Genomic DNA, 21,990 nt, shown 5'->3' on the forward strand with positions numbered 1-21,990 from the left:
TGCTGTTTTGTTAGTCTTTATCACTGAGAAGAGCTTCTCACACAGATATGTGCTACCAAACATGCACAAGGTTCGAGCCGCATGTAGACGGACTTTCTTTGTTCTTCAAAGTCACCAAAGCGCCGTGCAAACTCAGTGCGCTCAGTTTATCAGCAAAGTGCGATTTGGGAACACCGTAGTGACGACTTGGTTTAACATTACTTGGCAACAGGGAAAGTGGGGCAAGTGGTTGTGTCTCCCATAAAAGCAGCTTCACTTGAAATCACTTTGTGATTGTGCACGGTAAAACGTCCGCTGAAGTGTCAGATTCTTATTTAATTCTTCTGCTTTCTGTATCTTCTGCATTGCATTCAGGTCTTTCAGGTTACCCTGATGTTTTGTTTTATAGTGCCGTCTTAGATTAAATTCTGTAATTACAGCCACATTAGCTCCACAAATGAGACACACGGGTTCAGTAAACATATACTCAGCCTCCCATCGGTTTTAAAGGCTCTATTTTCAGAATCAACTTTTCTCTTCAGCATCGTGTGAGCTAGCTTCGCAATAACTTGCAGCATCATAAGGTAGACTTGATTAACGCGTAAGTGTTCGCAAGGCAGCTGAAGCGCTGCATTATGGGATCTGTAGTTTATTGTGTTACCAGCGCTTCATATACCGGGCTTTAATAACAATAATACAGTATATAAAATGATCTCGGGCGGATATAATTACACGCCGGGCGGATGTGGCCCGCTGCCCTTGAGTTTGACACATATGGACTAAATAGAACTTGAAAAGATATATTTTTCAAATGTGATCGCGCAATTCAGATAGAGTTGACGCGCACTACAGCCTGCATGCCTCAATAAGTCATCCTCCCTCGCCTTACTTTTTACCGTTCATCTAATGAATACACTGAGTATGGCTTTACCAAAACAATCATTGATGGCGAATAAAGTATCCATTATTCGAGTATGTAGATCGGGTTATATATATATACATATATATATATATACCCGCGTATCGCAGCGGAGAAGTAGTGTGTTAAAAAAGCTAGAAAAGAAAAGGGAACATTTTAAAAATAACGTAACATGACTGTCAATATACAGTATTTGTTTTGTGAGTGTTACTGAGTGTTGCTGTCATCAAGGATTTGATTATCATTATTTCTTTCAATCAGGTTCGTATTTGTAGGATGTGTTGTGTTCAAGTTACATTCCGTGTTTGTCAATCGTTGTAAAGATGACAGGTTTCATTCATCGATTCGTTTCTTACTGCATCAATAAACAGCTCGTCTTCTTCTTTATCTGAGACCTGACACACTGCATGCACGGGTTTTTACACTGTCTTCCTTTAGCAGGACATTGACTTTTTCCAACGTGTGCTTTGTTTCCGCAGGGCTTGTATGTATGAGACGCTTCATATTTTTTGCTGCCTTTTCAATTGTGTAATTCGGTTTTTGTTCAGCGCTCTTTGGAACTGTTGCTTTTATCTGTGCACTGCGTCCAGTTCACGTGAGCCACTCGGTGTACATGCATCGAAGGTTCCCAGCTGTGCTGGTGCCATCTCCTGCTATGTCCATGGCTGTATTTAATGTTACCTTAGTCCTGGCACTTAAAACTTTCTCTCGCAGTTTCGCTGAGTTTGTGTCAAACACCACCCTGACCATCTCATCTTCCTCTCCATAAGCACAGTCCTTCACCCGTGAATATTTACCCGTGGCAGTTTGCTATTGGATTGCCGCTGACGGACGGCCTTATTTGGGCAGGCACTAAATTACAAACGCCAGCGGCAGCCTGTCTATGAACTTAATTTAAAGTGTAGGTTTACATCGTGCTTTGTTTCCGAAGTAGCAGAACTCATGAATATGGTTGTATATGTCACTTTCGCCGCTTCTTATTGTTTCGCTGCCTTCTCAATTATATAATGCATGTTTTCTTAAGCGCTTTTTTGAGGTCTTCCTGATTTTCTACGTACTGCGTGATTACGTGGGAGGCGTGATGATGTCACACGAAACTCCGCCCCCACGGTGTTGAAGCTCATCTCCATTACAGTAAATGGAGAAAAACTGCTTCCAGTTATGACCATTACGCGTAGAATTTCGATATAAAACCTGCCCAACTTTTGTAAGGAAGATGTAAGGAATGAACCTGCCAAATTTCAGCCTTCCACCCACACGGGAAGTTGGAGAATTAGTGATGAGTCAGTGAGTGAGTGAGGGCTTTGCCTTTTATTAGTATAGATCACAATTATTCTTGGCTCTTCCTCTTCACTGACAGAGAAAAAGTGCTATTCACAACTCAAGCTGAACTGTTTAGTGTAGGCAGACAGACAGACAGACAGACAGACATGACAGAGACAGTAACTGCACTTTGCAATTTATGCTCATGCACCTGCTGATAATTAAAAAAGTATAGTACAGCATTTACAATATAAGTCTTTAAAACTCCATGTACAAAACCTTATTGCAAAAACCTTTCTGAATATAGAATGACATTGTGTGAGACAAATGTTCCTTTCCCTTTTTATTTTAGAATATTGTGATAAAGTGATTGAGAGGTTTATAAACTGTAGTTTTTACCTTGTATCATTACACCCCATGAGATAATGGTTATGAGGAGTCTAAACAAAAGAGTCTCATTAATAAGTTTCAGCTGTATGTAAAAGTGTAAAGTCCCTGCTTTGTAACGATGTTATAAAATTCCAGCCGCCTTCTTGTATAACATAGTATCTTCACTTAACCAGGTTAGCACATAGCAGGTGCTCAACCATGTTTTTGATATTTTTCTGCTGCTGATTTCATGATTTTGAGACTTTTTGATGAACTATCCTATGATCTTCTAAACTTGTTAGTTCAGTTTTCTAGCACTCATGTGTTGATGGTAAGAAGCAGAACATGGTCAGTAAAGCAGAATTGATATAACCATAGCAAAGGAAGGTAAAAAATGGCATATGATGTGGTAATTTAGTGGTATCAAAATACCTATGTAATAGCCTAATTTCAGCATTACATCATCTTGAATTATAATCTTCTGCTAAACTTTCCTCTAAAATAAATTAGCTGTATTAGAACATTTAATAACCTTAAGTTATTAGGCTATGTTGTTAACTATAACAGGTTTGATAGCTTCAGTAAATTGCTGGCCTACTGCTGTAATAAATCTGCTGTTCTACAAGTTAAAGCTGCTTGCCTCATATATTAAGTTTAGCAGTTAAATATTCTACTATATTGCTGCTCAAATATTCCGATTAACAGTTCTGTAAGTATTGTTTTAAACTATAGTACAAACCTGGGTGCAGAAATGACTACTTGTCTTTTTTTTACTTTACTAGATATCGGAAGTTGAGAGCTGTATGGTAGAGAGCTGTACTTAGGCGTTTGCATCATTTTTCTTGTAAAGACAACACTTCTGTTATCACAGTAAACAATTAACCCTTTAACGTGCACACGTACCGGTCCCGGGACATAACAGCGTTTTGATGACGTTACAGCCATGTGTGCATGCCCATCTGTCATGCATCTCGACATACTACCCATCAAATGAAACCTCAAAGTCTCGTCTTTCCGATGATCTAAACCATTTTGACACACAACAACCACAGAACTGACACTAAAGCCTTTTTTACAGAGAAGTACATACTTTTAAGAGTTGACTTTCCTTACCTTTGAAGACCCTCTGCAAGTCAAACATCAATATTTCCGAGCAGTATTGATCTCATTCTGTCCGTAAGGCTCCAGCGAATATAATTCAGTAAAACGATTAGGTCCAAAACACACGATATATCCTCAAAGGGACAAAAACTCCAGAAAATGTTTCATAACTTGAGACTAGCTACGTCATTTTTTTTTTCATTTCTATTGATCATATCAGACGTAATTTGTTTCTGGTGTTGGGCAAAGTCGTAGGGTCCAGTGGCTGTGGGACATCTGTTGGTGAAGAAAGATTCACAGATCTTGACTTTGCTGACGATGCTGTTATCTTCGCGGAGTCAATGGAGGCTCTGATCAGGATGCTCGAGAGACTAAGTAAGTGAGTCTGAGTGTCTGGGCTTGTGAGTGTTCTGGATAAAAACCAACAACCAGGCCTTTAATGACCTTTTGGGCACAGCCATCAAGGCTGCAGGGATTGTCACGATGTGGGTTCTGGCTCCACACTCCCTTTGATGTTTGGAAGCACTTGAACCCAACACCGTCGATAATGAAACCGTGAGCTAGTCAGTGAAGGCAAATAAACACTTGAGCAAGGGGTGGTGAAAAAAGTGAATAGTGCTTTTATTTAAAACAGTCAACAAATCAGGTGTTCAAATAAATAGTGCAGTTCTTCTGCTCTTCAATAAATAAATAAATCTTTCAAGAAAAGGTGGAGGTTAAAACCAATAGGAAAACACTATCCTTAAAAACCAGAGGTTAAAATCTTCTTTAGGAAGCAGTCTTAAAAACAACAAACAAGCTCGGTGCTTCTTTTCTGTTAGCATCTCACCTGCTTATCCCCTTTGGGCTTAGCAGCAGGCAAGACGCTCTCTGCAGCTGCCCTCCTCTACACACTCGAGACTGGAGACCTCCCGATCCTTGGCTTCGGTATGGCACTCATCCCAGTCCCCGAGACTTGATTACCCCAATGGCCAGGACGCACACATTGGGGACTCCACCACTAAGCCTCCCGACTTCCCTTCTGCGGCTCGTCGCTTTCCTCTGGGCACTCCCGCTACCTGGTCACTCAGCGGGAGCAACATCAACTCAAACGTCTGGGTGTTGGCCTAACACCCAGCTTCCTTACAGCTGCCCTCGATTGCGCGCTCAACACACGCACGCACCGCCTGCTTCCTCGCTCCCTGTAACCTCCGTCCTCTTTTCCTCTCTTTCTCTTTTCTCCTCTCTCGATCTCAGCCACCTCGCGCTTTTTAAAATTGACGCGGGCCACAGCAGCTGCAGCATTAGCCATGGGACAATCACGAATGTGGGCAGTTCCTCACCTGTGCACTCAGTGAGAAATGCCCACACCCTACGGATCGCCCCACAGCTCGCTATGGCCCAACGTCTCCTCGCTAAGCCGCGAACGCAGTGATCATTTATTTAAAATGAATGGCCTTTGCTCAACGAGCTGTGGACCCATAACACCACAGGGATCTGTGGTATCCTGGGTGAACGTCTTCAGGCTGGTGGTAAGGCTGTTGTGACACTGCGTGTCTGTTTGCGGAGTGAGTGTTGACCTTGTTGAGAGGTTTACTTACCTTGGCAGTGACATTCATGTGTCTGGTGACTCTTCCTGTGAAGTCAGTAGATGGACTGGGAGAGCTTTGGGGGTCATGATGTTGCTGGAAAGGGGTGTATGGCGCTCCCGATATCTATGCAAAAGGATGAAGGTCCAAGTCTTTAGAGTCATGGTGCTTCCTGTTTTGCTATATGGTTGTGAGACATGGACACTATCCAGTGACCTGAGACAAAGACTGGACTCCTTTGGTACTGTTTCTCACCGGAAAATCCTTGGGTACCATTGGTTTGACTTTGTGTCGAATGAGCGGTTGCTCATGGAGTCCCAAATGAGGCACATTACCTGCATTGTTAGGGAGCATCAGTTATGGCACTATGGCCATGTGGCACGTTTCCCTGAGGGTTATCCAGCTCATAAGATCCTCATTGTCCGGGACCCAAGTGGCTGGACCAGGCCAAAGGGTCGCCCACATAACACCTAGCTGCAGCAGATAAAGGGTCATTTCTGGAGGGCGGGACTGAACTACATTTCTGCCTGGGGGGTTGCAAACCGGGAGTTGTTTCGCCGTGTAGTGGGTGTGGCAACGCACTGTACCAGTGCATGCTCCCCAACTTGACTTGACTTGTTTGCCACCTCCTGCTTTTTGCCTTTACTTTTTTGTAATCAGTTTTTCACTGTGGATTTGGCCAATAATGAAATTACAATGAAATCAAAGACCAAATAGTAATAGTAAAAAGTAAATGTAAAACAACCCACTGGGGTTAACTAATTCATGTAATTTCAGGAGGCTAACACCAATTTAGCTTGAATAGTATCTAAAATAGTTGAGTTTTTTTTTTGGAAAGAATATGGCTTAAGTGAATGTATATAATAATCCTTCTGGACACTAACAAATGTTAGCTTTGATACTGCCTAAAATTAAGTCTCTTGTTGTAATTGGAAGTACAGCTGACATTTTTGTTTAAAATAAATATCTAAATATTTTTTTATGAAGGAGTAATTCTATTGTCCAAGACACATACATTTACATTTGATACATTTTATTTCTTATAAGATTTTTATTGTCTTGTTACCAGTGAAAAAAATTTCTTCCTCTCTCTAACAGAATAAATCTTCCAAAGCAAAGACGCCATCTGGAGTCTGAAAATGAGGAGGATACTATAAACTGTAGCAGCAGCAGTGGTCAATTACATGTTGACGGAGATAACACTAATGATCACTTTACTGATACCAGCTTCAGTTATGAGTCTGCGCAGATGGAAGTCATGATGAAGGCTTTGGGCAAAAATGGTAAGCAGTGGGTATTGAGGAAATGAGCCGTTATTGTTAATAGTGTATTATGGGTTTTACTGATTTTTTTTTAATTTTTTTTTTTATTTTTTAAACTGGCATTTATGCATGAAGAAGCTTCTGTAAATTATATTTGACTTAGAAATTATAGTTAATATCATATAAATCAATAAGTAGTTATGGTTTGATAATGATAGGCTTTCTTATTGGCGCTGCTTTATATGTAGTGTTTGTGGTAACACTGTCTCACGTTATTATTTGAGTAATACTGCAGCAAAATGAAAATTAGAATGTAGCCTTCCAAAAACATAATTATTTTTCTTTATTTTAAGATTAATTAAACTTCTTTTGTTATTTTCTTACTATGAAAAAATGTTATACTTGTATTCAGTATATATATATATATATATATATATATATATATATATATATATATATATATATATACATAGGTACAGTATGCAGGTGGATAATCCTATGATGTCCTGGTAGACCGCAGTTTGTGAATCTCAAGGAGAATTTCTCTGATACAGATGTGAGCAACACTGAGGCACCGCAAGGAATAGTCATTTTCTCTTCACTCTGTCAAGCTATAAATATATTGCTATGTCAATCTTCCTTTTCTGAAGATTGCCCACTTATAGGGTGTATTGATAAAGGGGGATGAGTATAGGAGTCAGGTTTAGAATTTTGTTTCTTGAGGCAGGAATTATTTAAGAATGGGCACAGCAAGCTCTCTTTTTTTTAGGAGACCATTTTCCTTTTATGTTGATAGTGACATCCTTAACATCCTTGTTAAGGGTAAATTTCACACAGACATTAGGAAGTTTTTCTTAATGCAGAGAACCATACACTTGTGGGGTAAGCTGCCAAGTAGTGTGGTAGACAGTAGGACTTTAGGGACTTTGAAAACTAGACTTGATGTTATTTTAGAAGAATTTAGTTATTGTGGTAGGACTGGTTATCTTTGTTGGGCTGAATGACCTGTTCTCGTCTGGATTGTTCTAATGTGTCTGTCTATATTCTCTTTTTACATAATATAAAGTGTATTATGAATGAATAATGAAAAAAAAGCAATTAATTTGTGGTTTTTCAAGCCTTATGTAAGTCAAATTAGAGATGTATATACATTTTTAAGTTAAAGTCTACTTCCCAAGATACTTTCAGAGTTAGTGAGATTTAATTAGGTGTTTTCAATAGGTTCATTTTCAGTGCTTTTGTCTCTTTTTCAAAGGTGACTTTATGATGTTGAAAAAATGTCTGCTGACAAGTTGCAGATTATCAAGTTAAACTGAAAACATCTATCCATTTTATTAACTTGCTTATCCAGGCCATTGGTTGCGTAATAGCTGGGGCCTCAGTAACCAATGTAAAATAACAATATATTGAATTAAACATTACAATAAATCAGTTTTAAAATTGGAAGTCCTTTAAGTATTTCATTAAAATTAAGGAAAAAATAACATTTTTGTTTATTCTCCTGTAGTACTAGCTTTGGAATACTGATAATTGTGTAGTTAACTTTACATTAAGCAAATGTGAGCAGATCTGAAAAGGAGCAGTGTTTAATCTTTCCCAGGCTTTTTCAAATTTCAAATAAAACTATCCTGAAATCTGTAGCAATACTCATTTACATTTGAATTGTTTTTACACTAAATTTAAAAGTGGTTGCTATAGACTTCATTGCAGCTGTCAGATGTACAGTTTACATACAGGCAGACCCCAGATTATGAAACAGTTCTGTTCCTGACAAAGTTAATAACCCAGTTTTATACACTCACCTAAAAGATTATTAGGAACACCATACTAATACGGTGTTTGACCCCCTTTCGCCTTCAGAACTGCCTTAATTCTACGTGGCATTGATTCAACAAGGTGCTGAAAGCATTCTTTAGAAATGTTGGCCCATATTGATAGGATAGCATCTTGCAGTTGATGGAGATTTGTGGGATGCACATCCAGGGCACGGCTCCTCCACCACATCCCAAAGATGCTCTATTGGGTTGACATCTGGTGACTGTGGGGGCCATTTTAGTACAGTGAACTCATTGTCATGTTCAAGAAACCAATTTGAAATGATTCGAGCTTTGTGACATGGTGCATTATCCTGCTGGAAGTAGCCATCAGAGGATGGGTACATGGTGGTCATGAAGAAGAAGAAGAAGAAACAATGCTCAGGTAGCCCCTGGCATTTAAACGATGCCCAATTGGCACTAAGGGGCCTAAAGTGTGCCAAGAAAACATCCCCCACACCATTACACCACCACCACCAGCCTGCACAGTGGTAACAAGGCATGATGGATCCATGTTCTCATTCTGTTTACGTCAAATTCTGACTCTACCATTTGAATGTCTCAACAGAAATCGAGACTCATCAGACCAGGCAACATTTTTCCAGTCTTCAACTGTCCAATTTTGGTGAGCTCATGCAAATTGTAGCCTCTTTTTCCTATTTGTAGTGGAGATGAGTGGTACCCGGTGGGGTCTTCTGCTGTTGTAGCCCATCCACCTCAAGTTTGTGCGTGTTGTGGCTTCACAAATGCTTTGCTGCATACCTCGGTCGTAACGAGTGGTTATTTCAGTCAAAGTTGCTCTTCTATCAGCTTGAATCAGTCGGCCCATTCTCCTCTGACCTCTAGCATTAACAAGGCATTTTCGCCCACAGGACTGCCGCATACTGGATGTTTTTCCCTTTTCACACCATTCTTTGTAAACCCTAGAAATGGTTGTGCGTGAAAATCCCAGTAATTGAACAGATTGTGAAATACTTAGACCGGCCTGTCTGGCACCAACAACCATGCCATGCTCAAAATTGCTTAAATCACCTTTCTTTCCCATTCTGACATTCAGTTTGGAGTTCAGGAGATTGTCTTGACCAGGACCACACCCCTAAATGCATTGAAGCAACTGCCATGTGATTGGTTGATTAGATAATTGCATTAATGAGAAATTGAACAGGTGTTCCTAATAATCCTTTAGGTGAGTATATATAAGTTGGAACTTGCACTGAAGATGTCTGTTAATGAAAATATTGTCAAAAGTGCATAATGCTTATATATAAAGTTCAGATACATAGATAAAGTGTTGGGGCTGTTTCAGACACACCCCATATATTATGGTGTCATAATAATAAACATGAGTTAATATATTTGTGAAATGTGTTTCCAGTCGCGATAAAATAATGGTGGTGGTGCCAATTATAAAGTTCAGTAAGATGAAAGAGACCGGTTCAGGAGCCCCAGAAACAGAAGTGATGTCATGGGCTGGTGATATTTTAGTTTCTAGATTTGCAGATGAAAGGAGTGGAGAAACTTGGGGTGGAATTACAAGTTGATGTTGTTTCTTAGGCACTTGTGTATAACACGGCCCACCCACACTCAGCTTAGATCTGTTGGGTCAGGCAGACAGAACCCAGAGGTCAAACACATGAAAAAGCATCAGCACTGGTGTGGAGGGATCCATGACAATGCTGAACCCTAAAATTGTATAACTAGAGATCCAAAACCATTGAGTGACATGTGGCTATGGCTATATAATGCTGTTCCCTGGAGGGATGCATGGTTGGTGATGAGAGTGAACTTGCGGCCAGGATGGTAGTACCTCAGCTGCTGTATGGCTTGTTTGATTGTCAAGGCTTCCCATTACACTGCTGCATACCTGGTCTCCTTGTCCAGTAGTTTCCTGTTCAAGTACGTCACGGGGTGTTCAGCACCATCGACATATTGGCTCGGCATGACACCTAGACCTGTGTCAGATGCGTCTGTCTGACGAATGAAAGGTAGAGAAAAGTGAACACAGGTGCTGAATTAAGAGCCTGCTTTAGGTCACAAAATGCAGCATTTGGATTTTTTTTCCATGCCACATTATTAGGAACATGCTTTTTTTTTTTAGATTAGTCAATTATATGTATTATATGTTCCTCCCAGATGCTGGAATAGATGACACCATCATCCAGGTTGGCAGCACTGTAGGTGTAACAGTTTATCCATCAGATACTGGAAGATCGCTAGTGCCTCTCTTAATCATAACGGGATGACACAATAATGAAAGTGTTGATTGGGGGTGCTAAAGGCAGTCCTCTCAATGGCATAATTTGTTAACGGAATTGGTCAATACCCTTTCATCATTTCAAGCATGGTCAAATAGTGTGTTTTTTTTTTAAATTGATTTTATTAAAAGCAAGTAACATTCCATACAATCAAATCAAAATTAACAACTCTAAATTCAACTCCCACCCAAGAGAAAGAGAGGAAGGCTAACAGCCAGAGTAAAACTTTAGCATTAGAATTACCAAAGCCTATGAAAAAACTCGGAATTCCGGCTAACCCTAATCCCTATGCACCTCTCTATCAGCATCTTTTGTCTTGTAAATGTGCCAATCAAGATAAGCAGCCTATTATTCCATTCTCCACCGCCGCAGAATGGGCACAGAGTTCTCCCAGTTCCAGCCTTGATTATCTGGGAGTCAGGTGCATAGAGTTGTATAGGGAAATGATAGATTGTTATTTGGAACACATGCATTTAATTTGTTTTCCGTTTCTACAATTATCTGTGTAAACACATCGTTAAAACAGAAATGTTTTTCATATTTTAGCAATAAATGACAACATCTAGACACAAACTATATAATGTGTGAAGCCTGAAGTCCAAAGGTCAAATAAACACTCTCACAAAAGGTTCAAGCATGATACAAGCGTTTTTTTTTTTCAGTTTTATTCTCTCAGTCACAATACATACTATGCCCCCGAACGCAGGGCCTCTGATGCTGTTAGTTTTTATTTGAAACTGGGAATAACTGTAGATGTGAGTGGTGTTTTGAGACAATGAAACTGGACATTCTCTGATCTGGGTGGATAAAAGCTGACACACAAACGCTGCTGAATCTGCCTTCTTCGTATCTCACTGTTGCTTGAATTTTTTTGTTCAGTTTTATCAAGTGTCCCTGCTCACGTTAAATTAGTATGCACCTTATAGTCCATGGTGTCAAAGCCACACTGACAAGAAACAGAGATATAGATATATATGATATTTGGAATTATTCATTTTATGACTTGTATGGTACATTTCGGAAAAAATTGTGGCACGGATGCAACATTATTTATATTATTCATATACATTTGCATACCATCTTGCCATTGTAATCAGTGACAGCATGTGTTTTTTTTTTTTTTCTCGATCTTGCCCAGTCTCCACATTTTGGTGCATGGTGGTGTTTCTTTTGTATTCCAGGACATGCAGAGAAAAGAATAGTACAGAGCGGTCAGTTCCGTGCTATATTTAATCATCAAATTTAAATGTTAACAGTTCCCACACACCCAACGACCGTCCTTCCTACATTTATGACATGTGTGCCTGTTGCAATGTACACACTTCTCTCTACGCTGTAGTTCCTATTGACGGTGCGCCTATCATTGACTCATTGCTTTCCTGGGGGAAGCGGCTGTCTTGGAATAGAAGCTTGTCGATGTTGCATCCTCCTTTTCTTTTTCCATCGCCTTTTGTGGTAAGAAGCGACAACAAAGTTCCTCTGCAAGGTGAGCCATAAACACTCTTCTCAGTGGACCAGTGCATGCCTTGCACAGTACATATGTGTTGATCGCTGCCAGGTCAAGCTTGTTGTAGCACACAACAACCGACCACCTGCGTGCTCCTGCTCACACTGAATAAGCTCACACCTTCTGGTGCATGTCAGTGTGCCTTTGACATCATGGACCATAAGGTGCATACTAATTCAGCGTGAGCAGGAACACTAAATAAAACTGAATAAAAAAAATACAAGTAACAGTGAGATATAAAGAAAGCAGATTCACTAGCGTTTGTGTGTCAGCTTTTATCCATCCAGATCAGAGAATTTCCAGTTCCATTGTCTCAAAACACCACTCACATCTACAGTTATTCCCAGGTTCAAATAAAAACAAACAGCATCAGATCCATAGGGCGATAGTATGTATCGTGACTGTAACTGAGAGAATAAAAGTAGAAAAAAAAGGTAACTTTTACAAGTACTATAAACTTACACCGGCTGTTACAGATGCAAATCAAATGTATTTGTTTATTGTATAATAACAATAAGAGCAGCTCACTACTCAAAACGGTAAATATACGAGGCAGTCAGGATCGAACCAGGGGACTGTTGATTACAAGTCAGCAATTCTTACCGCTGCGCCACAGAAACTATTGTATCATGCTTGGACCTTTTCTGAGAGTGTTTATTTGATCTTTGGACTTCAGGCTTCACACATGATATAGTTTGTATCTACATTTTGTCATCTATACTAATAAAAGGCAAAGCCCTCACTCACTGACTCACTCATCACTAATTCTCCAACTTCCCGTGTAGGTAGAAGGCTGAAATTTGGCAAGCTCATTCCTTACAGCTTACTTACAAAAGTTGGGTTTCATTTTGAAATTCTACGCGTAATGGTCATAACTGGAACCTATTTTTCTCCATATACTGTAATGGACGTTAGCGCGACGGCTGTGGGGGGGGGGCAGAGCTGCGTGTGACATCGCCACGCCTCTCACGTAATCACGTGAACTGACTGTGACCGCAGTACGTAGAAAAGAAGGAAGAGCTCCCAACAATAAAACAGCGGAGAACCCGTGGATTAAATAAAAAGCCTGCTTAGTTGGTGAAGCAAGGAAAAACGACGGCCTTATGTGCCGTTTGTTTATAAAACAGTGGAGAAGCTGTGTAAAGGCTGCTTCACAAAAAAACAGCGGAACGCCTTATATGGGCGGGCAGGCAGTCAGCCAAAGAAGGGAATCAGTAAATAGCTATAATCGTAATAAAGGAACAAAAAACTAGTGGAGAACCCGCGAATTAAATAAAGGAAATGGGTACTTGAACAGTAAACTAAGTCTAAAATAGCTACACAATAACTATAACAATCGTAATAAACGAGCAATAAAACAGTAGAGAACCGCAAAGCAAGGAGAATAAAACAGCGGAGAAGCTGTGTAAAGGCTGCCTCACAAAAAACAGCGAGGCCTTATATATGGGCAGGCAGTCAGCCAAAGAAGGGAATCAATAAATAACTATAATCGTAATAAAGGAACAAAAAAAATAGCAGAGAGCCCGCGGATTAAATAAAGGAAATGGGTATCTGAACAGTAAACTAAGTCTGAAATAGCTACACAATAACTATAACAATCATAATAAACGAACAATAAAACAGTAGAGAACCGCAAAGCAAGGAGAAAGGACGGACTTATATGGCGTTCGTTTATAACACAGCGAAGAAGCTGTGTAAAGGCTGCTTCACAAAAAAACTGTGGAGCGCCTTATATGGGCAGGCAGTCAGGCAAAGAAAGGGAATCAAATAGCTATAATCATAATAAACGAACAAAACAACAGCAGAAAAGCCGCTGATTAAATAAAGGAAATGGGTACCTGAACAGTAAACTAAGTGTAAAATACCTACACAATAACTATAACAATCGTAATAAATGAACAATAAAACAGCGGAGAACCCGTGGATTAAATAAAAAAGCTGCTTCGTTGGTGAGGCAAAGGAAAGGAATGAACACACCGTAGCGAAGAATGGCCTTATATGGGCAGGCAGTCAATTACATGGGAGGCATGCTGAGTAGCGCAGCAGCATTACTTATGAATATGCTATGCACAGTCCTTCACCCGCGAATATTTACCTTATATGGGCAGGCACTCAATTACTATACTTATTATATTGTAAAAGACTTAACAAGAGACAACATAAAGGTTTGGGGTTTCCGGCCCCGTATATTGCAGACAAATCCACAATTCAAATTAGGTCAAAAAATATAAACAAAACAGTTCATATGTGCGATGCCATACAAGGCGTCGGCGGCCATTTTATAAGGGAGGAGCCGGAAGTGGAGGAATGCTGGGAAGAAACCTTGAGGGAGGATGGGACTGATGACGTCAAGAAAGATGGCGGAGGAAGGGCAGAAGTAACGTACTGCGGGAATGAGGCTTATGGTGGCGGAGCGTCTTTTTTCCTGGAAGAAAGCAAAGGAGAAAGGTTAGTACCCCGCCACTCCCTGCTGGCGAACGTCTTCCGAAGTGTGTTAAGGTCCGTCCGCGGTCTCCTATTCGCGCGTGCATGACACGACCCCCTCGTAGCCTAAGACCATCATGTCGAGCGGACCTAGCCGAGAGGTCGTGGATGCGAGAGGGCATCAGTATTGGCCTGAAGGTTGCTGCGACGATAAGTGACCGTGAACTTATATGGTTGCAAGTCCAGAAACCACCTGGTGGTCCGCGGATTCGACTCTTTGTGCAGGGACATCCACTGAAGTGCAGCGTGATCAGTCACTAGAGTGAATTCGTGACCCAACAGGTAGTAACGGAGGTGGGTTACAGCCCACTTAATGGCCAAGGCTTCCCTCTCCACTGCTGCATACCTGGTCTCTCGGTCCAGCAGTTTCCGGCTTAAGTACATCACGGGGTGTTCGACACCATCGACGCATTGGCTTAACACGGCGCCCAGGCCTGTGTCCGAAGCGTCGGTCAGGAGGATAAAAGGGAGCCCAAAATCAGGGGTCCTTAATACAGGTGCCGACGTTAGAGCCTTTTTTAGGTCACTGAATGTGTGTTCCGCCTTGTCGTTCCATACCACGTGTAGGGGAGCGCCCTTCTTTGTTAAATTGGTCAAGGGTGCTGCCCTTCGGAGAAGCGGGGCACGAACCGGCGGTAGTACCCCGCCATCCCCAAGAAATCCTGCACCTGTCTTGGTATTCTGACGGGGCCATTCCAGGATGTCTTTGATTTTGGAACATTTGGGATCTCGCCTGTCCTCGTCCCACAAGGTAGCCTAAATACTTGGCCTCCTTCAAGCCAAAAAAACACTTACGGGGGTTAATGCGGAGGCCGGCTTTAGCTAGTGTCGTGAGGACAGCAGAGACCTGCAATAGTTGCTCCTCCCAGGTGCCGGAATAGATGACGACGTCATACAGGTAGGCGGCACTATAGGACTGGTGGGGCTTCAGCACTCTATCCACCAGACGTTGAAATGTCGCTGGGGCCCCGTGCAGCCCAAATGGGATGACCTTGTATTGCCAATGTCCACTAGGGTTGCTAAAGGCCGTTTTTTCTTTTGCAGATGCCGTTAAGGGATTTTGCCAATATATATATATAAAGTCATGTCAAGACTAGTCAAGTATCGAGCCGCGCCCAGTCGCTCAAGTAGGTCATCAATGTGGGGCATTGGGTAGGCGTCGAACTTGGAGACCTGATTCAGACGTCTAAAGTCATTACAGAACCTCCAGGAGCCGTCCGGCTTGGAAACGAGGACGATAGGACTGGACCAAGGACTATGGCTTTCCTCAATAATGTCCATATCCAACATCCGTTGCACCTCCAGTTCTACTTCAGCACGTTTTGCCTCCGGGAGTCTATAGGGCCTCTCCCGGACGATTACTCCGGGGTCTGTGACTATATCGTGCGCAATCAGCGAGGTCCCGCCCGGTGACTCGCTCACTACTTCGGTGACGGCCCGGATTGCCTGGGTTATCTCCTGCCGATGTAGAGGTGTCAACTCGTCACCGAGGTTAAGGGCAGATGTGCTAGTGAATAGGGAGAGGGATCTACGAGTGTCAGGAGAGTCCTCCCTGTCCGTTCAAGGTTTTAACAAATTAACGTGGTAGATCCTCTCACTCGGCCGACGATTAGGTTGTTTAACTAAATAGTCGACGAGCCCCTTTCTTTCCTTAACCTCGTATGGCCCCTGCCAGTGAGCTAGCAACTTGGAATGGGAGGTAGGAATGAGCACCATCACTCGATCCCCTGGGCGGAACTCCCGGAGGACGGAGTTGCGGTTGTAACGCCGGGCTTGCGCTGCCTGCGCACGAGTCACGTGGTCCTTTAGGAGTGGCCTGATTTTAGCGAGCCTGTTGCGCAGTTGCGCCACATACTCCAATATATTGGAGGAGGGAACGGCCTCAGCCTCCCAGCCCTCTTTTAGTATGTCCAAAAGTCCTCGGGGTTGTCGACCGTACAATAACTCAAAAGGGGAGAAGCCCGCAGAGGCCTGGGGCACTTCCCGGTAAGCAAAAAGCACGAGCGGTTCCTGCCATCGGCGTTATCTACTTTGCGGAGCATCTGTTTAAGTGTCTGATTAAAACGCTCTACCAGCCCGTCTGTTTGAGGGTGATAGACAGACGTCTTCAGGTGCTTTATCCGGAGTAATCTGGCGACCTCCCTGAACGTATCTGAGGTGAAGGGTGTACCCTGGTCCGTGAGGACTTCTTTGGGTATACCCACTCTGGAAAATAAGTTAACTAATTCCTGTGCGATGTTTTTTGTGTTAGCGGAACGCAGGGGAACCGCCTCTGGGTATCGGGTAGCATAATCCACCATGACCAATATATATTTATGGCCACGGTTTGAGAGTTCCAGGGTGCCTACTAAGTCCACCCCATCCTGTCAAAGGGAATGTCTATCAGGGGTATAGGGACGAGAGGCGCGCGGTCCCTCCTAGGAATCTGGCGGATCTGACACTCCGGGCAGGACTGACAGAAACGCCGTACCTCCTCATTGATCCCGGGCCAGTAGAAGCGGAGTTTAATTCTCTCCAAAGTTTTTTCGGCCCCGAGGTGGGCGCCTAGGAGGTGAGCGTGAGCTAGTTCACATACCTCCCGCCGGAAGGTACGCGGCACTAGCAACAATTTCCGCACCTCGCCCTCGTGGGTTGCCACCCGATACAACATATCATTCTCCAGAACAATTAGTGCTCGCGTGGCATGGATCCGTCAGCTTGTGAGCTGCCTGGAAGAACAAACGCATTCCGGGCAAACCGCAGGGAATCGTCATTCCACTGCTTCCTTTTAAATGAGGCAGGCATGGACCGAAATTGATGGTCCAAGTTGCTCAGGGGGTCTTGTGAGTGGGTTAGCGGAAGCGTTCCCTGGCTCGTCCCTTCTCCGGCGGATATTTCCGGGTCAGGGTCCGTCGCCGAGGAAGCGTCCCCAATGTGCCTGCGCCATTAGGGCCTGCCCCAGAGCACGGCGTGGAGACTGCGGGAAGGGCGCCTCGCCCCCTCATAGCCAGACCCAGTGAGGCCCCGGGAGCGGTGTGTGTCTTACCGCAGTTTCTGTGTGACCAGTCTTGTCCCAAAATCACTGGATAGTGGGGTTCGGGCAACACCACGACCACCAAATTAGACAATTGCCCCTTCCAGGTGATATGACAGTGAGCGGAACGATATGACTTAGTTTCTCCATGCACACACGTGACTTGCAAATGTTGCTTAAACCACTGTCGCGGTAATATATAATGGCGAGCGACAATAGTTATGTTGCTGCCGGAGTCAAACAGAACCACCACCGAATGCCCATTCAACAACACCACTCCCATGTTTGGACTCGCCAGGGTGTGCGACGGAGTACAGTACCTTTCTGCGGTGGCCCAGGTGCAGTCCATCGGCTCCATGGTTGTGTTCAGGGGACAGGTCGGCAGCAGGTGGCCGGTCTCACCGCACTTGTAACAGCGCGGGGAGGCTGGCTTTTCTTTTGGTTTCTGTGGCGATTCTGCAGCGCGTCGAGAGGGCTCGGGGGTGGCCGCCCATCCCTGTCGGTTCCCATGAGCTTGCCTTTCCGACCCCCCGGCTCAGAAGACCGCGAGCTGGCATTCCAGGACTTCCAGGAGTCCTGGCATGTCCTTGAAAGGATGGGGCCAGACCTGCTGGGCGAGGGAGCTAGGCATGGCGTTTACGAGGCCCTCACAGGCCACCTGCTCTACTACCTTCTGGGCTTGGGGACCCTCGGGCCGTAGCCAGCGCCCCATTTTACCCCAGAAGTCAAAGGCCTGGGCTCGGCCCTTTTTTCTGGGTCAAACTGCCAGTTCCGCCATTCACTCACCTGCTGGCCCGGCGTAATGCCGTAGCGTGCCAGGATCTCCTGTTTTAGGAGGTCGTAACTCGCGGCCTCCTCCTCGGGGAGATCGTAGTAAGCGCGCTGCGCGGGTCCCTTCAGGTAGGGCGCCAGAATGGACACCCACTCGGACTGCTGCCACTCGTTCCGGGTGGCCGTCCGTTCAAATATGCCCAGGTACGACTCGATGTCGTCAGCCTCCAGGCTTCTGCCAACCTGGCCTTCGTTTCCTCCAACTCCCGGGTGGTAGCGGCTTGCGCTTGCTGCAGGGACAGGATCTGGGCATTCATCCCCTGCAGCACTGTGTTGAGGTCCTGTCCTTCAGTCATTTTTTCCGGACTTGTATCCTGCCGACTATGCCACTGTAAAAGACTTAACAAGAGACAACATAAAGGTTTGGGGTTTCCGGCCCCGTATATTGCAGACAAATCCACAATTCAAATCAGGTCAAAAAATATAAACAAAACAGTTCATATGCACGCGTCGGCTGCCATTTTATAAGGGAGGAGCCGGAAGTGGAAGAATGCTGGAAAGGAACCTTGAGGCAGGATGGGACTGATGACGTCAAGAAAGATGGCGGAGGAAGGGCGGAAGTAACGTACTGCGGGAATGAGGTCTATGGTGGTGGAGCGTCTTTTTTCCTGGAAGAAAGCAAAGGAGAAAGGTTAGTACCCTGCCACTCCCTGCCGGCGAACGTCTTCCGAAGTGTGTTAAGGTCTGTCTGCGGTCTCCTATTCATACGTGCGTGACAATATATATGTATATATGTATATATATATGTATATATGTGTGTGTGTGTATGTGTGTGTGTATATGTATATGTGTATCTATACTAATAAAAGGCAAAGCCCTCACTCACTCATCACTAATTCTCTAACTTCCCGTGTAGGTAGAAGGCAGAAATTTGGCAGGCTCATTCCTTACAACTTACTTACAAAAGTTAAGCAGGTTTCATTTTGAAATTCTACGCATAACGGTCGACAACGTCCGCCATGTTGAACTTTCTTATTTATGGCCCCATCTTCACGAAATTTGGTAGGCGGCTTACCTGCGCTAACCGAAACCGATGTACGTACTTATTTCGGTGGTATGACGCCACTGTCAGCCGCCATATTAAACTTTCCAACGATCTTTGTTACTTTTGGGTCCATCTTCAAGAAATTTGGTACGCGGGTTCCCAACGCTAACTGAATCCTACTTATGTACATATATACGTCCATAGCCTGCAGCTCAGTCACCATGTGAGGCGGCGTTTGGTCCCCCATCCCCATGCCTCCCATGTTGTGCCTATATAAGGCTGTCCATCGCTCCGGTCTCTACATTCCCTTCCTTACTTCGCTACGGTATTCACGTCTCCCTGCTGATAACTGCAGCCTTTTTATTTATTCCACGGGTTCTCCGCTGTTTTATTGTTCGTTTATTACAATTATAGTTATTGTTTAGGTATTTTAGACTTACTTTACATTGTTCAGGTACCCATTTCCTTTACCGTTAAAAACCATACCCCCATTAACATGTCTATCGAGGTGATCACCATCGATCAAAGAACTGTCACTTACCGAGCAGTTTCCATGCCCGGAGATGCCACCTGCCTTTTCCATTCTCTTTGTTACATATTGCACGCCCATATCAGGCTCACTCTTGATATCCGGAGGAACATTGTGTCTTATGTATTGAATGACTGGGACAGGTTCAAGGCGTGGACTGATCACGGTACAGGAGATAATTATACTACACAGGAGCACTATAAGAGTGAAATGCTTAAGCCCTTTTCCTATGGTTCTGCATGTGAGTTGATGGCTACCGCCGAATTGTTCGGTTGTCGCTTTCAAGTGTACCGAAATGGCCAAATATTTTACACCTTTCGACAACTGCCAATTCCTCTTAAACATCTTAGATTCACAAGTGACGATCTGAGTAGTGGACACTTTGATGTTTATGAATATTTAAACTCTCAAAAGCTGGATGTGAAGTTATCGATGAAACCAGTTGTATGCTTACAACGCTTGACAGATGCTGAATGTCACTTCAACACAAGTCCTGCAAATACTAACTTCATTGAAACAAACCATGAAACTCAAACCGATTATGACAGCAGCAATCCAAGCTGTGAGATTTGTGACAGTATTGCTTTTCATATGGCCAACTGTACGTTGCATGCTCAAGAGTAAGCTCAGCGCACAACTTGCTCATATTACAACCGGAGGGCTGACCTGACAACGTGGCATACAAAGAGATCCTTCATAAATAATTATTGGTGTATTTTCCCTCATTTTGAAAAGGTTAAATTTTCTTAATAAAAATTTTAAGGCAGTACTTCGCCACTGCGAACCACGGGTGTTTTGCTAGTTTATTACTAAAATATGAAAAACATTTCTGTTTTGCGATGTGTTTACACAGATTATTCTAGAAACAACACATATGAAATGCATGTGTTCCAAATAACGATCTATTATTTCTGCATACACCTGTAGGTACCTGACTCCCAGATAATCGAGACATGAGCTGGGAGAACTTTGTGCCTGTTCTGTGTCGGTGGGGGGATGGAATAGTAGGCTGCTTGTCTTGATCACAACATTTACAAGACAAAAGATGCTAACGGAGAGGTGCAAAGGGATTTAAGGTGGGCTGGATTCACAAGTTTTTTCGTAGGCTTTTGTAATTCTAGTGTTAAGAGTAGAAAAGAGGAAAGAGAATCTTTTCTCCCCCAATATGAAGGCTAATTCTAAAATCTTACTGTTAAATGTTAGATCCTGCCAGGTTTTTAAAAAGTTTTTAACCGTTTTTCTAAGTGAGAATTTGAATTTTCCTGATTTCAAATAGTATATAACTTTATTCACGCAGTGACTTTAAAGAGGTGGGTTAGAACCCTTCCAGCTGAGCAAGATAAGTCTACATACTAGTAGTGAGGTAAAGGCAATTACAGTTTATTTGTCTTTCTCCACTTTAAGACCATCTGGAAGTACACCAAACACAGCTGTTAACATATTAGGAAGCCATGCTTGATCATGCCATAAAACGGTGTCCACCATGTTTCACAGATGATGTGGTATTAATAGGATCATGAGCCGTTTCTTCTCTTCTCCATACTCCTCTTTTTCCATTGTTCTGGTGTATATTAAGCTTAATTTCCTTTGTCCAAAGAAAATTGTTCCAGAACTGGACAGGCTTATAAAAGAGTGTTTTCTGACAAAGTCTAATCTGTCCTCCTTATGCTTGAGGTTTACAAGTGGTTTGCACCCTGTGGTAAACCCTCTGTTTTTACTTTCATGAAGTTTTCTGTTGTTTGTTGACTTCGGTAGTGATAGGTCTAACCTTCCAGAGAGTGTTGTTGGTTTAACTAAATGTTGTGGAGTGGTTCTTATTCACAATGGCCCAAATTCTGCAATCAGTGTTCTGTGGTTTTCCAGATCTTCTGTTACTGCATTCACCAGTCTGTTCCTTCCTCATGTTTCTGGTATCTTTCTAAAGGGGTTTATTTTGTTTTCTGTTTTCTCAGCCTAATGATTGACTATTTTAATTTGCATGGGCAGCTCTTTGGACCTCATATTGAGAGTTCAAGTGACAAATTAAATCAAATCAAATGCAAAGTAACACTTGGAATCAATTCCAAACCTTTTACTTGCTTTAAAAGTTAATGAAATAATGAGGGAACTGA

At 43.1% G+C, this 21,990-nt stretch overlaps 1 protein-coding gene across 1 annotated transcript in view; it reads left to right on the forward strand.

Moving 5' to 3' along the window:
- Positions 1-21,990, forward strand: part of LOC120526634 (kinesin-like protein KIF13B) — a 655,733-nt gene that overhangs the window by 282,035 nt on the left and 351,708 nt on the right. The window contains exon 13 of the mRNA XM_039749796.1: positions 6,298-6,482. Coding sequence (XP_039605730.1) covers positions 6,298-6,482 — 185 coding nt within the window. The remainder of the gene's footprint in view (positions 1-6,297; positions 6,483-21,990) is intronic.

Source organism: Polypterus senegalus, chromosome 3 (assembly GCF_016835505.1).
Source record: "Polypterus senegalus isolate Bchr_013 chromosome 3, ASM1683550v1, whole genome shotgun sequence".
NCBI lineage: Eukaryota > Metazoa > Chordata > Cladistia > Polypteriformes > Polypteridae > Polypterus > Polypterus senegalus.